The 21,246-nt window shown below is 38.9% G+C and overlaps 1 protein-coding gene across 5 annotated transcripts in view; it reads left to right on the top strand.

Annotated features, from left to right (window-relative positions):
- Positions 1-21,246, top strand: part of TRPM6 (transient receptor potential cation channel subfamily M member 6) — a 201,118-nt gene that overhangs the window by 109,771 nt on the left and 70,101 nt on the right. For all 5 annotated transcript variants that reach the window (XM_066257076.1, XM_066257078.1, XM_066257077.1 and 2 more), the window contains 8 exons: positions 289-441; positions 3,933-4,079; positions 8,704-8,832; positions 10,161-10,412; positions 12,264-12,438; positions 12,967-13,081; positions 16,749-16,942; positions 19,692-19,824. In XM_066257076.1, coding sequence (XP_066113173.1) covers positions 289-441; positions 3,933-4,079; positions 8,704-8,832; positions 10,161-10,412; positions 12,264-12,438; positions 12,967-13,081; positions 16,749-16,942; positions 19,692-19,824 — 1,298 coding nt within the window. The remainder of the gene's footprint in view (positions 1-288; positions 442-3,932; positions 4,080-8,703; positions 8,833-10,160; positions 10,413-12,263; positions 12,439-12,966; positions 13,082-16,748; positions 16,943-19,691; positions 19,825-21,246) is intronic.

A 21,246-nucleotide genomic window follows, 5' to 3' on the forward strand; every position in this document is an offset into this window, starting at 1 on the left:
TTATCCCTCTATAGGTGTACATTTACATTGATACCAGTATTTTCCTATTACAACTGACTCTCCAGCAAATGTCCCTATCCACCTATGCTTGCATTCATGCATATTTCTGAGGGAGATGCTTCCAGAATTGGAATCATTAAGTTAAAAAGTATGTATAGAGTCAGGATAACAATTGAACTGGTGATGGGTCTGACATTTCATATACCCAAAAATCTTAATTTTGTTATTTGAATAATACTGTGCCTTGTTTAACCTTTACTATGTATTTTGCTTTGTTTTCTTTTAAAGATCATCATAAGTATTCTTTTACCACCCACCATTTTGACATTGGAATTTAAAAGCAAAGCAGAGATGTCACATGTTCCCCAGTCCCAGGATTTCCAGTTTACATGGCATAATGGTGACCAGAACCCCAGCAGTACCAAAGAAAACACTTGCATGGTTAGTGCAATATCATAGTAACCTGAGCTTTCATGGTATTGACTCCACACAAATGCACACATCCACAAAATTTATTTAACAATCTTAGTCACATTATAGAATGGTCAGTCATAGCATGTATTATACATCTAATTAACTCCCATATATGCTTAAGCAAAACATGCCATTTCTTCTTCAAAGCCCAAATCATGGATTTTATTATATCTTGACAGCTGTTTAACTTTTCATATTGCTTTGTGAGTAGTAAAGTAAATATTTCTCTAAAACTACAATGAGAATTACCACATAGCCTTAAAAAATTTTAATTATAAAGGTGCAAGTTTAGAATTTGCATTGGTCTCACTGCTCTGCTCCACACATTTTTTTCATTTATTATATACAGCAGTTGAATAGTATTACTTGAGTCCCCAGGTGTATCCTCTTTCATGGATAACTTCAGCTACTTCTTGTGCAACCCTTGTCGCTGAAGAGCCCCCAGTATGCTATCTGTGTGGGTGTATATTTTTGTGTTACATTTCAAGTTGTATCATTGCTTATAGAATTATCACTTACTGTGGGATGTTGTAAACATTTTTTCAGGTACTTAATATTTTAATGAGGCATCTTTAGCTAGCATCTGATCTCATACCTGTTTTTATTTAAGGGTTATATGTTATAACATTTTAAAATATTTGATACATATTAAATGGAAAACAATTAATTATAAAACTTTTTATGGCTGGCATTTGTTCTGATTTGTTAAGCATCTGTTTTGATTGGTTACTGCTTTGGCCAGAGCAGTTAAATGTTTTGACTTATGCTTCTTTGAATATGTATGTATTTCTCCCCTCTTCTTTCCTTTCTTTCCCCTCTCCCTCCCACTCTCCCTTTCTCCCTCCTTTCTCCTTTCTCTTCCTTCTTTCTTTGCCTAAACCCATAGTAGTTCCATAGGCGAAATATATTTTCCATGAGAAAATTAAATCTTTCTAGTTGCTAACCCCTTTAAAGCATGACTTTTGATGACATGAGTTTTCTTAGGAACAAATATAGCAATATGGCAGAAAGAATTAACTAGGGGAAGAAGAGGACCCTTCTTACTGTGTATCAGTAGGTGAGGATTAGGGATAGGAGACTGTTTCACGATTGAGGGGGTGTTGAACTGTGACTTGAGGATGTGGAGAAGGAAAATTGCATTTCAGTGGGAAGGAGACTGTAAGTAGGGCCTAGAGGCAGGAAATGCAAGGCATATATCAAATATTGTTAGTTGTGTGGCATGGCTAGAGTCCAGGTTATGGTGGACATGGAACAAGGAGGGAATATTTGCAGGTAGGGCTGGAAAGTAGAGTGAGGTTAGATCATGGAGACTCTTGTATATGATCTTGATCAAACAGGCCTTGACCATGGGACATGGGCAAGAGGGAGATAGCAAATATGATTGGGATGTTGATGGTTAAACAAGACTATCTTTGAAGGGACATAGGGATGACTGGGAAAAGAGCAGCTTCCAAAGGGGAAAGATAAACTCAGTCTTAGACATGTTGCTAAATCACAATAAAATATTTTAAATAGTTGAATAATAATGTATTTTTATCAGAGTATCATTAAGTGGCAATTACTGTAATACAATGGAAAATAGAGCTGATTGTTGTAGTTATAATTTTATTCTGTGTGCCTGTTGGTATCAGATTCCTGTTCAAGAGAGAAAAAGAGGTCAGAGAGGGAAGAGGTGAGGGGATAGGAGGGAAAGGGAGGGAGAAAGAAAGGGAGAGAGAGAGATTGATATATGAGTAGATTAAAAGCTAAGAAAAGGCCTGACCTGTGGTGGCGCAGTGGATAAAGCATCGACCTGGAAATGCTGAGGTCGCCAGTTCGAAACCCTGGGCTTGCCTGGTCAAGGCACATATGGGAGTTGATGCTTCCTGCTCCTCCCCCCTTCTCTCTCTCTGTCTCTCCTTTCTAAAATGAATAAAAAAAAAATAAAAAATAAAAGCTAAGAAAAATATTTTTGTGTTTGCCTTAAGGACAAATACTCCTGAATCCGAATTTACACTTCCATGTTTTCTACATCATGGCGGTTGATGTATTTGAATTCAACTCAGAGTTAAGATCAATTAATACTATATAATCCATACCAAAATACCAAGAGTAATTAAAGTCCTAATGAAATACTCCAAGAAAGAATAGTAAGGGAAGTTATTTAATAACAAGGTCATTACTTAAATTGCTTTCTGGGGTCTTTCAGCAGTGCTACTGATGTCATCAGAAACATAGTAAATGAAGACTTTGTAATCTGTTCTAAGCTATTTTAACTCTGAGCTGGTTCAAACCTGTTAGGAAGCAGGTTGGTTCCTGCACCTTTAAGCCACAACCCCACTTCTTTTTCCCAAAGTGACACGAATGCCAGGCAGTGATGTAACCCATCTAGATGCCTGAGATCTCAAAAATGGCATTTTCCTTCCAGTGTATGGCCAAGAAACAAAACTTGATTTATTTCTTGGCTTGAAAAATTTTGCTATTTGTGAGGGTATAACACTAGAAAGAGCTTTTTTTGTGGATGGGTTGAAGAAACATACAATCTGAGAGACATCAGAGAACCTTTTAAAAAAATTTAATTAAAAAAACCCAGAAAAGTAATGCATTTTCTGCTTTAAAATTAAACCACACTATACTCTATAAAGTAGGGTGAAATCTCATTGCCTCCCTTTTTACCTTCTCTACGTTTCCTCTTCTCAAAAGCAAGCAGGCTACAAGTGCCTTTTTCTTTCCTTTCCCTCCTATTTCTAGTCTCTTCTCTGTGGGCATCTGTGTGGTCACATTCACACAATCACATCTCTGAAACACAGATCCTCGTTGCCCATGCCCTCCAAGGGTCCCTATGGCTGGCACATAACTTTTGAGAAACTGGTGAAAGATCTGACGCTTTCCCTAGAAAAATGCATGTATGGCACAAATATTTGCATATACAGTAGTTACAGGATGTTCAAGGAACTCCAGAAGCCCAGGGTCCTCGACCTTCAGGCCAAGAACCTCTGCTGTAAATGAGTGGGAAAGCTCTCAAAGCCAAACCTAAAACCAATGCCGGTTCTGCTCTCCTATGAATTGGAAGAGATGTATTATCAACGAGTGTCCATTTTGTCCTCCTGTATCATGAAAATAATTATATTATTGGTTATTAACTTCATGGGGATTTTGTGGCTATACTTAGGTTCCAAGTTACTGATAAAGGAGATTAAATAGAACAGGAACAGGGACCATTTAAAAATCCTTGGTAGTAAGTACCCTTAGTATGAGTAGGTTTGATTTTTAGAGATTCAGCTTGCATTTCAGGAGGACCCTGTGACTGGTCAAAGACTTTTATAAGACATACAGTTTTCTTTCTTTCAAGAATAAGATTACAATTTGGCAAGTGGGTGCCCAATTAATTTTTAATATATTTATGATATTTTTATATATTTGCATATGTCAATATTTTAGTTAAGCTCCTGACAATAAATTATCTGTTTACTTTACAGAAAGACTGTGATGTGGAAAGGGGCCCTGAAGAGAAACTAGATGAAAATCAGCAGTTTGTTTTAAAGAGTGGTCCTCAAATCCTTCCACTGACCAGGAAAGTCTATGAGTTCTACAGTGCTCCGATTGTCAAATTTTGGTTTTATACGGTTGGTTTCATTGTAACAGTTTATGATGGTTAATAGCTAATGATAACATTGATAATGATATGTCTGATTTGCCAGCTTGTGGTAAAATGTAGAATTGCAGTTAAAAAAAAAAAAAAGAATGACCAAAGAAGTAGGGAAGAGGATTAGAGAAAAGCAAGTAAAGGTTAGAGTAGATCTCTCTTGGCTTGGGAGTGAAAAAACAAGCATTTGCTTTCCGGAGTGCTTCCCATTAGCAAGCTGGGACTGAGCATTTCGTACTATGTGGCACAATAAGATCAATAACATTGGTTATAGAATTAAGTGATGGGTAGGTTCTTTTCTCCATCTTGGGCAAACATCAGCAGTTCAGTAGATTTTTTCTTTGTAGCAATAATGTGTAATATAGACCAAAAAAAATTGCACATATTGTTTTTTTTTGTCTTCATGACATGTTTATAAATATATAGGGCACAGTAAATTGTAAAATTTTAATTGTATGAACAAATACTAAATCTGTTAGGGACAGTAGAGATAAGGAGAAAACATGAATTGTACTTCAAATATATTGAGTACTTTTCACTTTTATTTAATAACATTATTTTGCTAATGCTTATTTATACTTAAGTTGCTCATGGCCAGGATTTTGTATTTTTAAAACACTTGAATTATAACTATAAAAGCATATTTATCTGAATGTGTTAGATTTCAAAATATTTACTTGCTCAACTACATACTAATTTTATTTATACTTATTGAATAAGTAAGTAGCTCTGAATGACTTTCATCTGTTTTCAAAAGTCAAATCTCCTTTCAAATGATATTTTACCATTTTTGTAAATATATCATAAGATATTTTAGAGACTCTGATAGTAGCTCTGAGAGGTTTTTAACCATAGTCATATCATTGGGAAAAGATTATTCAACTACTTCTTTCCTTAGAAATGTACAGCTTACAAACTCTTAAAGACAGGAGCAAAGCTAAGAAATAGAATTATAACAAAAATTGCAAACAATAGAAATATACCAGCCAGATCAGCCATAACTGATGGTGAGCACAGGCATTTTAGCCTTGGTGATCATGTTGCTAGATTATGGCATATGTGTTCTTATTGAAACAGTGTCTTGTTAGAAATGTTAATATGAAAAAGCAAAAATGTAAACATTTTTCAGATTTTTAAAATTAAATTATTCCATTGATTTTAGAGAGAGGGAAGAGAAAGGGAGAAGGAAGCATCAACTCATTGTTCCTTTGAGTTGTTCCGTGTATTTGTGTACTCATTGCTTGCACCTTGTATGTGCCCTGACCGGGATCAAACCCACGATGTTGACATGCTGGGATGTTGCTATATCCACTGAGTGACCTATCCAGGACTTTCAGATCTTTTTTTTTTTTAAGAATGGAAAAGAAATAAAAAGAGTCAGAAGCAATACTACCAAAATCAATAGTGCTACAGTGTCTGGTGACCATGAAACAATGACAATAATGTAAAAAATGACAACTTGATAGAACAGATTTATTAGCTTTATCTTTAAGGGGTTATTAAACATACTCAGACTTTGAGACATAGACCCAGGGAAGTATAGGATTAATAGAATTTATCCTAATTTTTTTTTAGCTTTTCTACTACAGAAAAGGTGGCATGGAAATAGAGGTCCATGGTAAAAGTAATGATTCTTGCCCTGGTCAGGTTGCTTAGTCAGTTAGAGACTTGTCCTGATGTGCCAAGGTTGCAGGTTGATCTGTGGTCAGGGCACATACAAGAATCAACCAGTGAATGTATAGATAAGTGGAACAACAAATTGATGTTTCTTCTCTCTTTATTTCTCTCAAAATCAATCTATATATATATATATATATATATATATATATATATATATATATATATATATATATTGTATTTTTCTGAAGCTGGAAATGGGGAGAGACAGGCAGACAGACTCCTGCATGCGCCCGACTGGGATCCACCCGGCACGCCCACCAGGGGCGACGCTCTGCCCACCAAGGGGCGATGTTCTGCCCCTCCGGGGCGTCGCTCTGCCCCGACCAGAGTCACTCTAGCGCCTGAGGCAGAGGCCAAGGAGCCATTCCCAGCGCCCGGGCCATCTTTGCTCCAATGGAGTCTCGGCTGCGGGAGGGGAAGAGAGAGACAGAGAGGAAGGAGGGGGTGGGGGGTGGAGAAGCAAATGGGCGTTTCCCCTATGTGCCCTGGCCGGGAATCGAACCCGGGTCTCCCCGCACGCCAGGCCGATGCTCTACCGCTGAGCCAACCGGCCAGGGCCAATAAATAAATATTTTTAAAAAAATGATTCTTGTGAGATGAACCAACACTTATACACTCATACCCATTTTTCTCTCTACTGACCTGCTGGAAACGGGGAGAGACAGTCAGACTCCCGCATGCGCCCGACCAGGATCCACCCGGCACACCCACCAGGGGGCGATGCTCTGCCCACCAGGGTGCGATGCTCTGCCCCTCCTGGGCGTCTCTCTGTGGCGACCAGAGCCACTCCTAGTGCCTGGGGCAGAGGCCAAGGAGCCATCCCCAGCGCCCGGGCCATCTTTGCTCCAATGGAGCCTTGCTGCGGGAGGGGAAGAGAGAGACAGAAAGGAAGGAGAGGGGGAGGGGTGGAGAAGCAGATGGGCGCTTCTCCTGTGTGCCCTGGCCAGGAATCGAACCTCGGACTTCTGCACGCCAGGCCGACGCTCTACCACTGAGCCAACCGGCCAGGGCTATAAATAAATTTTTATTTTAATGGGGTGACATCAATAAATCAGGGTACATATATTCAAAGAAAACATGTCCAGGTTATCTTGTCATTCAATTCTGTTGCATACCAATCTACTGACCTGGGATTTTTAGCAGAAGTGTTAGTCAGCTAGCATTGTGTATTGTCTTTGAAGCTGTTTAAAGGCTGCACCACCCTGGCTGGATTGCTCGGTTGGTTGGAACATCATCCCGAAGCATGGAAGTTGCTGGTCCAATTCCCGGTTGGGGCACATGTAGAAACAGCCTGATGATCCTGTCTCTCTCTTCCTTCCTCTCTCACTAAAATGAATAAATAAAAATTAAAAATAAATAAATAAAGTGTGGTACCATCTCATGCATTTTTTGTGATCTTGGAAATCGGTAAAGCCTTTCTAGTGGGCAATTTAGTAATATGTGTCACAGTTTTAAATGTTTGTACTCAGCTATTTTATTTCTGGGAATATATCTTAAGAAGGTAAAAGTGTCAGAAAGCATTACAAAGCTGTTATCACTATGTACATATATATGTGTGCGTTTACTGTGTTAATTCTTTTAAGAGTTTGGAAATCTCTGTTTAATATACCCAGTTAACTCTGGCCAATTGGCTCAGTGGTAGAATGTTGGCCCAGCATGTGGACATCCTGGGTTTGATTCGCAGTCAGGGCACACAGGAGAAGTGCCCATCTGCTTCTCTACCTCTCCCCCTTGAGCTTCTCTCTCTCTCTCTCTCTCTTCCCCTTCTGTAGCCATGGCTTAATTGGAGCGAGTTGGCCTTGAATGCTGAGGGTCTCTCCATGCCCTCTGCCTGAGGTGCTAGGAAGAGCTCAGTTGCTGAGCAACAGAGCAGCAGCCTCTAATGGGTAGAGCATTGCTAGGTAGGGGCCTTGCCAGATGGATCCTGGTTGGGATGCATCATGTTGGAGTCTGTCTCTGCCCCTCCTCCTCTCACTGAATAAAAAAAACCCACAAACATACTTCTTCTTCTTCTTCTTCTTCTTCTTCTTCTTTTTTTTTTTTCAGTGAGAGGCAGAGAGACAGTGAGGCAGACACCTGGTATGGTCCCGGAAGGGGATCCATCCAGCAACCTGTTCTTAGAGTGAGCTATCCTCAGCACCCACAGCAATACTTGAACCAGTTGAGCCACTGTCTGTGGGAAGGGAAGAGAGAGAGGAGAGGGAGAGGGAGAGAAGCAGATTGTTGCTTTTATTGTGTGCCCTGCCCACTGGGAGTCAAACCTGGGACATCCATACACTGGGCCAGCGCTCTATCCACTTAGCCACTGGCCAAGTCTGAAGTAACATATTCTTGAATGTCTACCATGAGTAAGGCCAAGTGCTGAGATAAAGACATCAAAAGTCTTTAATGTAATTAAATATGGACAATACTTTTTCACTAACCAGAATATTTTAACATAAAATAAAAAACTCCCAGAAATAGTAAATGCCATGAGTTATGATATATATTTGAAAATATGCACCTACTGATGCCACTCACTTGGTGTGATTGGCACACACACGTTTTCTATGTTTAAATGGAGAAGGAGGTATATGGTTCCCTCTTGGCTTGGTGTTAGCCTAAAAATGCCCATTCTGGAATGGCCAGTGTTCTGGAAATTCTGATGAGGAGCTAACAGGGAAAGAAAGTGACCCTTGCCCATGCATTTGAAAATGGTGATTTTTTTTCACTCCTGCTCCTTATTCCTAGAATATAAAACTGATTCTTGCTTTTTCCTCAATATTAGGTCATCAATAATCAGAGGGCGGTCTGAGTTGTATGATATTTTCATGTTATCACATTGAAGGTCACTTGTGTGTTTCTGCTCAGCTCGGTCCGTGTCTCCTTAGCCTCCTCCATTATGACCATCACTCACGCCCTGGGAATGTGTGTCCCCCTCACAGATGGTGTACTTGGCATTCCTCATGCTGTTCACTTACACTGTGTTGGTGGAGATGCAGCCCCAGCCCAGCATGCAGGAGTGGCTCGTTATCATGTACATCTTCACCAATGCCATTGAGAAAGTCAGAGAGGTGAGCTATCCTGTTTCCCTTTGTCTTCCACGCACCTCTGCAAGGGGTGTTCTGGGTTCTGGCGAGGAAAATGAACAGGTCAAGGGTGAGGGTGTGACAGACCATTGTGATTCTGATTTGTGCACTGCAGGAAGAGTGTTTAGAAGAGAATTTCTGATTGCAATCCTCTATCTTAGCCAGTGACATTCTTTTGGTTACTGCTCTTTTGAAATCAGTTGTTTGCAAGGACATCTTAGTGTGATTCATCCTAGAGTGATGCTGTCTAATTTTTATTAGACCTTTCAACTCTTTGGTTTCCTGGAAATGTTGTTTTTTTGGGGGTAAATAGTATTGATTGTTCATAGCCTAGCGTTACTTGGAAATTATCAGTGCATCCCAGAGTAGCACATACATGGTCAAAGTTGTACAATAAGTAAAAAATTAATTTATGGCTTTTGAGAGATTCTGATAAATACTTTTGAAAATTAAAGCTGAAAATTCTTCTGGGCCAAGTAGTCCAAAAAAAAAAAAAAAAGACAAAATTTTGTTTTTAGTTTGCAATGAGTCACTTTAAAAATGAATAATGCAGTAATAACTGTAATCACATGCAGTTATGACATAGACTGTTTTAGATACCAATGTGTATATCTATAGCTACACATTTACATACATTGATTTTTCTCCTAGAACTAATTTGACCAATGTTATAGACTAAAAAAATGTATTCATAGTAATTATACTTATTGTTCGCTTGTTACTATTGATTTATAGATTATAGAAAACAATTCAGAAAGAAAAACATCTGAATTCTACCATTTTTGGCCTTCAAGGGACATAGGTTTACTGTTTTACATTTCAGTTTGTCTGATATTTGTTACAGAATAATTTCTTGTACTAGTGAGTTCTAGTATCACATTATAATTAATCTGTCAACAACTCACTAAAGAGTGAGTAGGGCTAGATTATAGAATTCCTTGGTTTCAAACCAGTCTTCATTGCACCTGTTTTTACCACATGAAATGGAGTTGTAGCTATGCATTAATATTGCAATATTAAGTTTTAAAATGTCTTGGTATTTCCTTGTGTTAGTTTAGGATTAATGAAAGCTAGAAAAACTACTTTAAAAAAATTTCTGTTTGGGGTTTCAAATAGCTGGCTAATATTTATAGAATTGTTTAAATAATTACCCAAGGATAATTTAAGTCTCCAAAATCCCCTTGTGATCTATTATTTGGCAGGATTTAAATTACGCCTTAAATGAAACAGTTGATGTATTAAAGGAGATGATATTGATGAGACTCTTGGATTATACCTCATTCATTAAGTTTCCTTCTTCTATCTTCTTTTAGGTTTGTAGTTCAGAACCTGAAAAGTTTACTCAAAAGGTGAAGGTATGGATTAATGAGTACTGGAACCTAATGGAAACTGCGGCGACTACCCTGTTTTTGGTTGGTTTTGGCCTTCGGTGGGGTGACCCTCCCCTCCATACAGCAGGAAGGCTTATATACTGCATTGACATCATATTCTGGTTCTCACGGCTCCTGGACTTCTTTGCAGTGAATCAGCATGCAGGTCCATACGTGACCATGATTGCAAAAATGGTGAGTACAGTCTGCTTCTGTATTCTCATGCCCTTTTTATGCTCCTACCTACTTTTATGGTTCACATTGAATAGTTTAAGTTTTGAAATTATGTATAGACGTACAGAGAATTACATCACTTCATCACTACTTTCTTTTAACCGCAAACTCATATTTAACAGATGTCCTTATGTAGCATATCAGGTGGTTGATTAGGATTCCGAGTTTATACTTTTAGGATAAGGACCAGATGTTATGAGATTGAATCAAATTTATCTCTTGAGCATGGTAATTCCTAAGGACTAGATTTGTGTAAAACTACCACCAACAATATTTTCTGCTAAATTATTGATTTACTTTTTTATTGTTTCATCTCCAGCCAACTCTCCAGTTGGCTATGAGATTACTATGGGCCACACACTGTTCTAAGTAGTTGGTATAGATTAATTCATATACTTTTCAACTTTATGAGATAGGTATTTTTTAATTTTAGTAAATTTATTAATTTTAGTAAGTTTCCCAATAGGGGAGCCAGGATTCAAATCTGGGCCACTCGGCTTTGTCATTGGCACTCGCTGTGCAGTTGAATTAGCCTCATCCCCCTGGCTGTGCACAGGATGTAAGACCCAGCTGCTAGGAACACAGTACATCAAGATCATCTTTGCTTTTTCTTCTAGAATTCTCACTGGCTAATTCATGAGAAGGAAGGTTAGTGCTGAAACAGAGGAAGAGGATAGAAAAGGGAGCACCTCCAGGATTCCAAGATAGACTTTTCTTTAAGACCAGCAATGTGTTCTGTGGTCTTTGTGACTTTGGTATTGATTAGATAGGTTATGCTGAGGTAACCAAAATAGCTGAGTGAGTTACACAAGTTTCTTTTTCCCTAATGCAAAGTTTGATGAACGCTCACGGGGGCTTTCCTCTATTCAGTGACTCAGGGAACCAGAATCCTTTCATCTTGTGACTAGCAATGTCAGCCCGTGGCTTCTAAGGTCTCCTATGACAGGGAATAAGTGGAATGGGGAAAGTCTAATGACTTTTGACTACTCTGGGCCAGAAGTGACTCAAGTCACTGTCTCTCCATAGCCCATTGGCCTCATGGAAGAAAGGCTAAGTAATGTAGAGAAGCTCTAAATGCTCATGGAATAATTGTCTCTGCCACAGTGAACAAACAGGCTGAGCTGATGTACAATTAGTAAGTGAAATGAACTATGTAAAAGGGCCTTTAAAAATTATAACACAGAGGTCTGTGTCCTCTAAGCTGTTCTCTATTGTGCATTATAAAAATAAAACTTACTTTGAATACAAAGTCTAGGTGTTTGAGACTTATGAACCACTGGATTTTACAAATATTTTTTCATAGTTGCTTTTTGCATTTTTTTTTGTTTTGGGGGTCCCCACTTCGTTAGGGTACTCAGTAGCTTGGATTTTTTCAGCAGATTCTTTGCCTGAACTATTTCTCACACTCAAATCAGTTCTTGAAAATAATTATGGAAATAAAGAACCATTTTACTAATTTAAGTACCCCTATGATTTTTTTCTTTTTCTAATCTCTGGTCTGATTGGTGAAAAGTTGGATATTAGCTAATCACAGGCTGTTCACATTTCATTACAGCTTAAGAAAAGAAACACAGATTCTCTCCTGTTAGCAAATTTATGGTATTCCATAGGCCACATTGATGTGAAACACATACTGTGCAGGGAAAACAAAATGGTTTAGCCAAAGGACATCCATCTTTGTATGGACTAGGACATATTGTTCAATGACCAGGCAGTCGTATTATTGACACATATGATTATGATTGTTGCTAGTATTTTGTTTTAAATTTCAAATATATGATAAAATTCTTGTGGTGCTGTGCTATTTTACAGACAGCAAACATGTTCTACATTGTGATCATAATGGCCATTGTCCTGCTGAGCTTCGGAGTGGCACGCAAGGCCATCCTTTCACCAAAGGAGCCTCCGTCGTGGAGACTCGCACGAGATATTGTATTTGAGCCCTACTGGATGATGTATGGAGAAGTCTACGCACCAGATATTGACGGTGAGTAGGAGAGTTCATCAAATTTCTAGTATTCGAGCCCTGGCCGGTTGGCTCAGCGGTAGAGCGTTGGCCTAGCGTGCGGAGGACCCGGGTTCGATTCCCGGCCAGGGCACACAGGAGAAGCGCCATTTGCTTCTCCACCCCTCCGCCGCGCTTTCCTCTCTGTCTCTCTCTTCCCCTCCCGCAGCCGAGGCTCCATTGGAGCAAAGATGGCCCGGGCTCTGTGGCCTCTGCCTCAGGCGCTAGAGTGGCTCTGGTCGCAACATGGCGACGCCCAGGGTGGGCAGAGCATCGCTCCCTGGTGGGCAGAGCGTCGCCCCTGGTGGGCGTGCCGGGTGGATCCCGGTCGGGCGCATGCGGGAGTCTGTCTGACTGTCTCTCCCTGTTTCCAGCTTCAGAAAAATGAAAAAAAAAAAAAAAAAATTTCTAGTATTCGAAGTTAATGTGCAAAATATTTGCTTAGAAGCATACGACTATGATTCATCATATTTCATTCTTTTAAATTCTTCTTTTTTTTCTTTTTTGTAGTTTGTTCAGGCAAGTCATCTTGCCCTCCTGGTTCTTTTCTTACTCCATTTCTTCAAGCTGTCTACCTCTTCGTGCAATATATCATCATGGTGAACCTGTTAATTGCTTTTTTCAAGTAGGTTATTTTCATTAAATATGATTATTTTGTTCAAGTCAAAATGAGGACAAGTATTTTGAGTATATTCCCATGTATGTTGAGCATGTAACCTTTGATTTTTTTGTGTGTCCCATAGCTTATTACTACTATTTTAAAATATGGCCATGAAACTACTGTTAGGAAGACAGTAGACTATGAGAAGAGAAAAAAATATTAATAGACGTATCATAAAAACAGAATGAAAGAAAATCATGCATTGTAATTAAGTATAGTTGGAATTATGAAAAAATAACAGTTGATGAGATTGAAAGTTAGCTAAGGAACACTTGATATTTTTTCTTCACTTGGCTCCCAGTATATCTTAGTTTTTGTTTTCTTCTATCTCACTTCTCACTTATTCTCAGTCTCCTTCTCTGGGTCATCTTCTTAACTTTTTAACATTGGAATGCCCCTGGGCCCAGACCAGGCTTGTCTTTTATTTACACTTTGGTGATCTTGGATAGTTTCCTGTATATGCTGACAAATCCTAATTTATATCTCTAGCACCAATTCTTTTTTAAAGATTTTATTTATAGATTTTACAGGGGGGCAGGAGAAGCGAGAAGTATCAACTATTAGTTGCTTCATTTTAGTTGTTTGTTGATTGCTTGTTGTATAGGCCTTGACTAGGCAAGCCCAGGGTTTTGAACTGGTGACCTTAGCATTCCAGGTCAACGCTTCATCACTGCATCACCACAGGTTAGGCCTAGCCCCAATTTTTTTCCTTGAACTTCAGTCCTGTAGGTCCAACAGCCCTCTTCCATTGCTAGTCAGATATATGATAGATTTCTAAAATGTTAAATGTTCAAATTCTTGATCTCTCCTCTTTCCCAACATGTACTTATTTTACTTATAGTTTTTCCAAAATCTATGAGGAAGATCACACGTTTTCTTCAAAGTTCCATCTTTTCAGATACTCAGACCAAAGGCCTTGGATTCATTCTTAATGCCTCTAGTACTTTCAACTCTAAACTGTCAGGAATGACTCTACCTTCAAATAGATCACCACCATTCCAGCCACCTCTCACCCCCACTGCTACTACAGAGCCTTCTAATTTATTTCTCTGCTTCTGTTTTTGACTCTATATTTTTTTTTATCAGCACAATGATACTTTACAAACATACCCTGCGTGATGTCACCCCTCTGCACCAGATTCTTCAGTAGTTTCCCATTGCACTCTGGATAAAAGTCAAAATTCTTACCATGACCTAGAGGACCCTATGTCACTTGGCTTCCCTTCTCCCTCTCGAACCACACATCACACTACTTTCCCCCTAATCCGTTTCTTTCCAACCACACTGTCCCCTCATAATTTTCCAAGCAACACAGGTGTGTTTGCCTTTGCTGTTCCCTCTGTTTGGAATGCTCTTCCCAGACATCAGTGTGATTTATTCCTTCACCCTTTTCAAGTCTGCTCAAACATTCCCTTCCTTCTCTTCTTTCTTTATACCTACTTACATTATATATAAAAATATAATTTTATAATTTACATATTGTATTTTTCTGTTTATCTGGCTTCTCTATTAGACTATAAGCTCCTCAAGTATAAATTGGTAATTTTGGTTTATTTTGTTTTTTTTTTCTCATGAATTTACCACAAGTGCTACAAAAATAAGAAAAAGGAAATCAATGCATGAATCTAATTAAGGAAAGTAGAGAAGAGAAGGTAAATGGTGGAGGAAGGCAAAATAAGCCAGAACACTAGAAAAATGACTTACATGTAGAAGGGAGGGCATACCTTCCTGCTTTTTGCAAGATTATATGATAGTTTTTATCACTTTTAAATCCAACATTTTATAAATTTTAAAATTTATTGGTGTTTAGTTATTATAGCAAATTTTTTTGACAGCAACAGAGAGAGTGTCAGAGAGAGGGACAGATAAGGACAGATAGACAGGAACGGAGAGAGATGAGAAGCATCAGTTCTTCATTGTGTCACCTTAGTTGTTCATTGATTGCTTTCTCATATGTGCCTTGAAGGGGGGGCTACAGCAGAATGAGGGTCCCCTGTTCAAGCCAGTGACATTGGGCTTCAAGCCAGTGACCCTGCACTCAAGCTAGTGAGCTCATGCTCAAGCTGGATGAGCCTGTGCTCAAGCCGGCAACCTTGGGGTTTTGAACCTGGGTCCTCTCTGTCCCAGTTTGACGCTCTATCCGCAGCACCACTACCTGGTCAGGCATAGCTATTTTTTGATATATTAAGTAATATCAAGAGAAAGATAGGAGATTTTTGTTTCTCAAAAACATCAGGTATCAAGAGAGGTAGAGAGATTCTCACATAGACCAGTTTTCTCGCTTTAGAGATGAACACATTGAGGACCAAACAAGCTGAGAGAGCCAAAATCTGTCTACTTGTTCAGGGACCCCTTCACAGTTCTTAATACCTATAATTACTGAGAACCTGAAATACACTGCTGGTGGACAGTAATCTGATGGTTCTCAGACTTGATCATGCATGAGAATCACCTGGAGAGATTACTGAGCTACAAATTGCTATAATGTCTACCTCTGGAGTTTCCAATATGAGATCTGGGATGAGGCCCAAGAATTTGCATTTCTGACAATTTGTAGGTGATATTGTTGCTTCTGGGTTAGTGACCACTTTGAGAACTACTGTTAAAACTCAGTCATCTCTTTCCTTCATTCACTTTGTGGACTTTGTGAAATGTGCCCCTTTCTCACTTCCTGAACTGGCTTTCTCCAGAATAGTTCTGGTTACTTTCTTTGTTATTATTCCAGTTTAGAGTTGCCTATGTTTTTATTTGCTTAATTTGGCTGCCCTTCTCAAGTACTTCTCTGCTATCTTTCTCTAAAGAGACTTAATTTTATATTAATCTAGGTGACATGTTAAAATGGATGTTCTGTTTTGTCATGGCCTCATCATGTTATAGACTTAAAGCTAAGTAGTTAAGAGGATGTTGTTTTAGAATAACTGAATAACTGTACCACCTACCACAACCTAATAGAATGTTTTATAATGTCAGTATACTTACTGTACTATCTGAATATTATAACTGATTTAATTAAAGGGAACATCTAAGTTGGCCTACCAATTAACAGATACTTTTATTGTAAGGTTTATCTAAATAATATATCTACCTTCTAATTAGAAGCAGTACTTACTGGTTTTGTTTAGGATGAATTTATGCTTTTTCTCTGTCTTTTCTTCTTCATTAATATTGGTTTGTTTGGGTGTTTTAGCTAGAATTTCTAGCAGTTCTCACATTTGTCATTAAGAGAATCTGTTTATAAGGCTGATGATGTAGAGGAACATTAATGCAGTTTACCATGAATGATGAATTTTGGACTAAAAGGAGCTTATGTGAGAAGACATGGTGAACCAACAATAGTGTTCAGTTCCAGGTGCAGTTTCTGTTCATTGCATTTAAAATGTTAGCATTTTCTTCTTTTTGATGGTAATTTCTACATTTTGTTTATTATTATGACTAGATAGTTGATTGCAGAAGGTGATTAATGTGTTTTGTTTGGTGGAAGAATAATTAGAAATATGGTGAATATTGTTTTCATTGACTAATCTGGTAATATAAGGTGAATCAATCATAAAAGTTGGAAAATAAAGGAAAAATATGTTATATTTCAGGATTCCATATTAAAACCTATTTCCTCTCTTATTACAACTTACAGTAATGTTTATGTAGATATGAAATCTATTTCAAATAAATTGTGGAAATACAATCGCTATCGGTACATCATGACCTACCATGAGAAGCCATGGCTGCCCCCACCTTTCGTCCTGCTGAACCACGTTGGTTTCTTCCTTCGCTGTCTCTGCCATCATCCAGCTCCAAGTGACCAAGAAGAGGGTGATGTTGGATTAAGTAAGTTTTCATTGGTGGGGCAGGAGGAAGAGAGTAAAGAGTGGAGATCCAAGCTGACGACACATTGCAGCATTGTCAACTAAATTCAGGGCACAGGATGGAAGGTTCTGGGAGTTAACTGACAATAGAGTATCAACTAAAGAGCTGGTCTCAGTAAATACATTGATTTCATTATGTGGTTGTAGTGCCACTTGCCAAGATTATCTGATACTTTAAAAGAAAGAAATAGGTAGGAACAGGATCTCTGTTTGAATGTGTGAAGGCTTTACGTCTCCTGTACTACCTGTGTTTTCTCTGCTGACCTGACAATTCATGGTCTAAGGAAAATAGATAAGCAAGATGTTTTGCTTAACTTATTAAGCAGTTGTGGTTCTCTCGTTCTGTAATCTGCTGAATGTGGAGGTGATTCTGAATGGATACTTCACATCTTCAAGAACTTCAACTCAGGATGCAGAAGAGTGGGTTCTTTCTTTTCCTCTCTCTGTCTCTCTGCAAAGCTTAAGTCTATATAGTTTGAGATTCTCCTAGTTCATTTTGCTTAGCCAGATCTTGACTGCATGGTATGACTGGCATACTAATCATTGTAGGAGAACATTCCTTATTGTGCTTTTACAGCTCTCCCATTGTTCCTATCAAGCAATCCCACTATTGATACCAGGCCCATTTCCAGATAATTCCTCGATATAGAACAAATAGGTGGCATAAATCCACAATCCTTTATCCCAAATTCTAAATCCAAAGTACCTCTGAAAATGGAAAGTCTTTTTTCTTTGTAAGTTGTGGGAAGACTCATTTGGGTAGAAGTGGCTTATAAGACTAATGTGAACCCACTTATTCTCTTTACCCCATGTAGCGTGAATATTTATTGATTTTGCTGCTAAAATAGTCATGTGTTTGATTACGGGGACTTCTCTGGCCCCAGCTAGGGATTTTACTTCGTTTATGATATATGCACTCCTTTACTTTTCTAAAACTAGAGAAAACAATTCTAAATTATAGAACACATCTTGTTCCAGAAGTTTCAGATTAGGGGTTGCGGAGTATTTATACATCTCACTGAGCCCTGAGGGGGACTGGTGTTATTGCAAGGTTGACAGGGTGATAGGCTTTTGTTCCTGGTAGTTGGTTGTATGAAATATTGTTCTCCTCTGGAGTTACTTTGGAGATTTATTTTCCTTTTCTATTTCTTCCCCCACAAGAGAGTCAGTCTTTATAAGGCAGCCAAAGCACAACTGAAGTTAACTTAAAGGCTTATCCCGTAACTCTTAGGCTTCTAATAGAGCTCCATACTAGGCACTTGCTGCAGAACTATTGCAACCTAATAGATCGGGAACCACTTGAGAGATTCTGGAATTAATTAGGATTTGGCCAGATTTCCTATCACCATACCAAAGAACCTTTCCTGGGCTCACCTGGGTCTGGGCTTATAGGATGGTTCTGGTATAAAACTCAAATCAGTTTTCTCTTTACTTCGAGCTCTGGAAATTCTTGAATTTTTGTGGGATTGCTTCCACTCTTCTGTATCGAGGATCAAGATATTTCCATACAGGACAGCAGTGCCACCTGGCGGAAAATCTCAAGAATGCTCCACATGCTACAAGAGGCATCTGTTATTGGAATTGCTCTGTGGATTGTTTGCTCTCAAGAATCCACAGGAGGTTCAAATCATGACAATAGTAATAACTTTCTTGTTCATAGGATATTCTTTAATGCAAACAGATATTTAGGGTTGGGGAGATACTGGTTTTTGCTTGTTTGTTTGTTTTAGTATTTGAAAGAGTCTTCCACACAATATCATAAAACATGCAGTTGAATATTGTTTTCTTTTAGCCATGTTTTTCAATTTTAAATTACTATTTTGTCTCTTATGGGAAAGTAATGGAACACTTCCACTTCTAATAAATTCTAGAGAACTAAAATGGTCCTTTTTTTCTCTAGTTTAAGTGAAATTGTTGAAGAAAGAGAACTTTCTAGGTTTTCCCTTTTTTGCAACACCATTATTTTATTTTCCAAATATTGGAAACTTGCTCAAAAGATGTATTTTCTAGTGATCTCAGAGTGAGTGCCAAGTTGGTAGACCGAGTGACTGCTGAAGTTTGATGTAGAATTGCATCAGTGCGTCTATAGATGAATTTAATTATAATTCTGTTAGAGAAGGTAGATAGCCTCCATTGGTGATTGACTGGTAATAATGTATCATTTTCCAATAGAATTTAATATACACAAACTCAGAGTAATGAGGTAAAACTTCCTTACATTTACTGGATTGATTTCAAAAGACTTTGACTTCTAGCCTTACTTTTAATGTAGAATTTATTCACTGTCATTTTGATAGATAAAACAGCTGACAGGGAAGAAAAGACAATTTATTTTGGGGAGTCTAAAGTTATATGTGGATTTTTGACTGAGCAGGAGCTGACTCCCCCAACCCCCATGTGATTCAAGGATCAACTATATAGTGAATTTTTGTTCATGTGTAAAAATATTTTAACCTGTTTAAGTATTGAAGAGGACGTATTTTTTCCACGTGAATCATCTTCAAATTCCCATGCCTGTTAACAGAAAAAAACAGGACTAACGTTTCCAGTAATACTACGAATACAGTCTGACAAGGCATGGAAGTTTTATCATATAAGCTACAGTTTATTAAATCTCAACACAAGTGGAAGAAGAACCACTTGTGAACTGTATCAGTTTCCTATTAAAGGTGAATAATGGTTCTTTTTGGGTAACATACTTATCTCCACAGAACTCTACCTGAGTAAGGAGGATCTGAAAAAACTTCACAATTTTGAAGAACAGTGTGTGGAGAAATACTTCCATGAGAAGATGGAAGTTCTGAATTGTAGTTGTGAGGAACGAACCCGAGTGACATCAGAAAGGTAACCAATATGTATAATTTTCATCCCCAAACTACTACCCAAATCTGATTCTACTAGAATGCCTAAAAAAGTACAAAGATCAACTTTCAAAACCCAGAAGTTTGGGTTCTCTATAGCATATAATATTTATATAATTAATGCATGTTTATTGGACATCTACTGTGTACCTGGAAGTCTTCTAGTTACTGGAAGTGAGTGGTGAATAAGAGATGAGAGTGCCTGCCTTCATAGGACTTACAGTCTAGGGTGTGCATATGGAGGGGTGAGGGGCTGAGGGAGAAAAAGTAAACTAGGAAACACATAAAAGAAATATGTAATTTAATATCTGGCAGTAAAAGAGCAATGAAGAAAAATAAAGTAGTATAAAGGAATGGAAAATGGTGATGGTGAGGGGTCTGCCAGAGTTGGGGGTTGGATGGAACAGGTTTGGGTGGCCTGGTGCAGACAGGTCACTCTGAGGTGGTTGAGGCAGGGAGACCCGAGGGAAGTGGGTCAGGCAGAATGTCTGGAGCAAGGCATGCCTGGCTGAGGGAGCAGCAAGTGCAGTGCCCGAGGCAGCAAGGGTGTCCAGGCGCAGCAGGCAGGCCTGGAGGAGGTCCAGTGTACCGTGCTGGTTGTATCAGGAGTCATGAAGTCTTGGGGTGCCTGACCAGCAGCAGTTCATTGTGCAGTGGAGTTGGTGGATAAAATGGGTAGAGGGTGAAAGGAAATGGAGATAGCAATTACAGATAGCTCTTATGAGAAGTTTTACTGTGAAGAGAAGCAAGGAGGAACATGGGAACATGGCAGAGTTCTTCTATTTTGTTGCACATGGAAAGACAACAGAAACAGAATGTCTTGGAAATGATCCACCAGCAAGGGAGAAACTGCAGGTGCAGGAGGAGGGAGGCAGTGACTTGCTAAAGTGAAGTCCTTGAGAAGGGGTGCAGTGGAGCAGGAAGCCAGGAGAGAATATGGCCAGTGTGCAAGTGGATGCAGCCAGGGTTAGGACACAGATCTCACAGCAGACTCACCAGCTGAGAACGCCTGTGGGCATGTGTGGTCTGAGGGGACCGTGCAAGGAGACCATTCAGAGGTTCAAGGAGAGAATATGTTTTGGAGAGAGTGAACATATTCAGAAACTGTAGTAGGATCAAAGATATTGTGGGCGTACTACTAATTGTAGGTATACAGCATTGCGTTAAAATATGGAGGACAGCGTGTGCTGATATGCATTTTTTTATTATTAATTTTAATGCAGTGACATTGATAAATCAGGTTACATTTGTTCAGAGAAAACATCTCCAGATTATTTTGACATTTGATTATATTGTATACCCCTCACCCAAAGTCAAATTGTCTTCCGTCACCTTCTATCTGGTTCTTTTTGTGCTCCTCCCCTCCCCCCACCCCCTCTCTCTCCTTCCTCGCCACCCCCCTCCC

Source organism: Saccopteryx bilineata, chromosome 2 (genome assembly GCF_036850765.1).
Source record: "Saccopteryx bilineata isolate mSacBil1 chromosome 2, mSacBil1_pri_phased_curated, whole genome shotgun sequence".
Lineage (NCBI taxonomy): Eukaryota > Metazoa > Chordata > Mammalia > Chiroptera > Emballonuridae > Saccopteryx > Saccopteryx bilineata.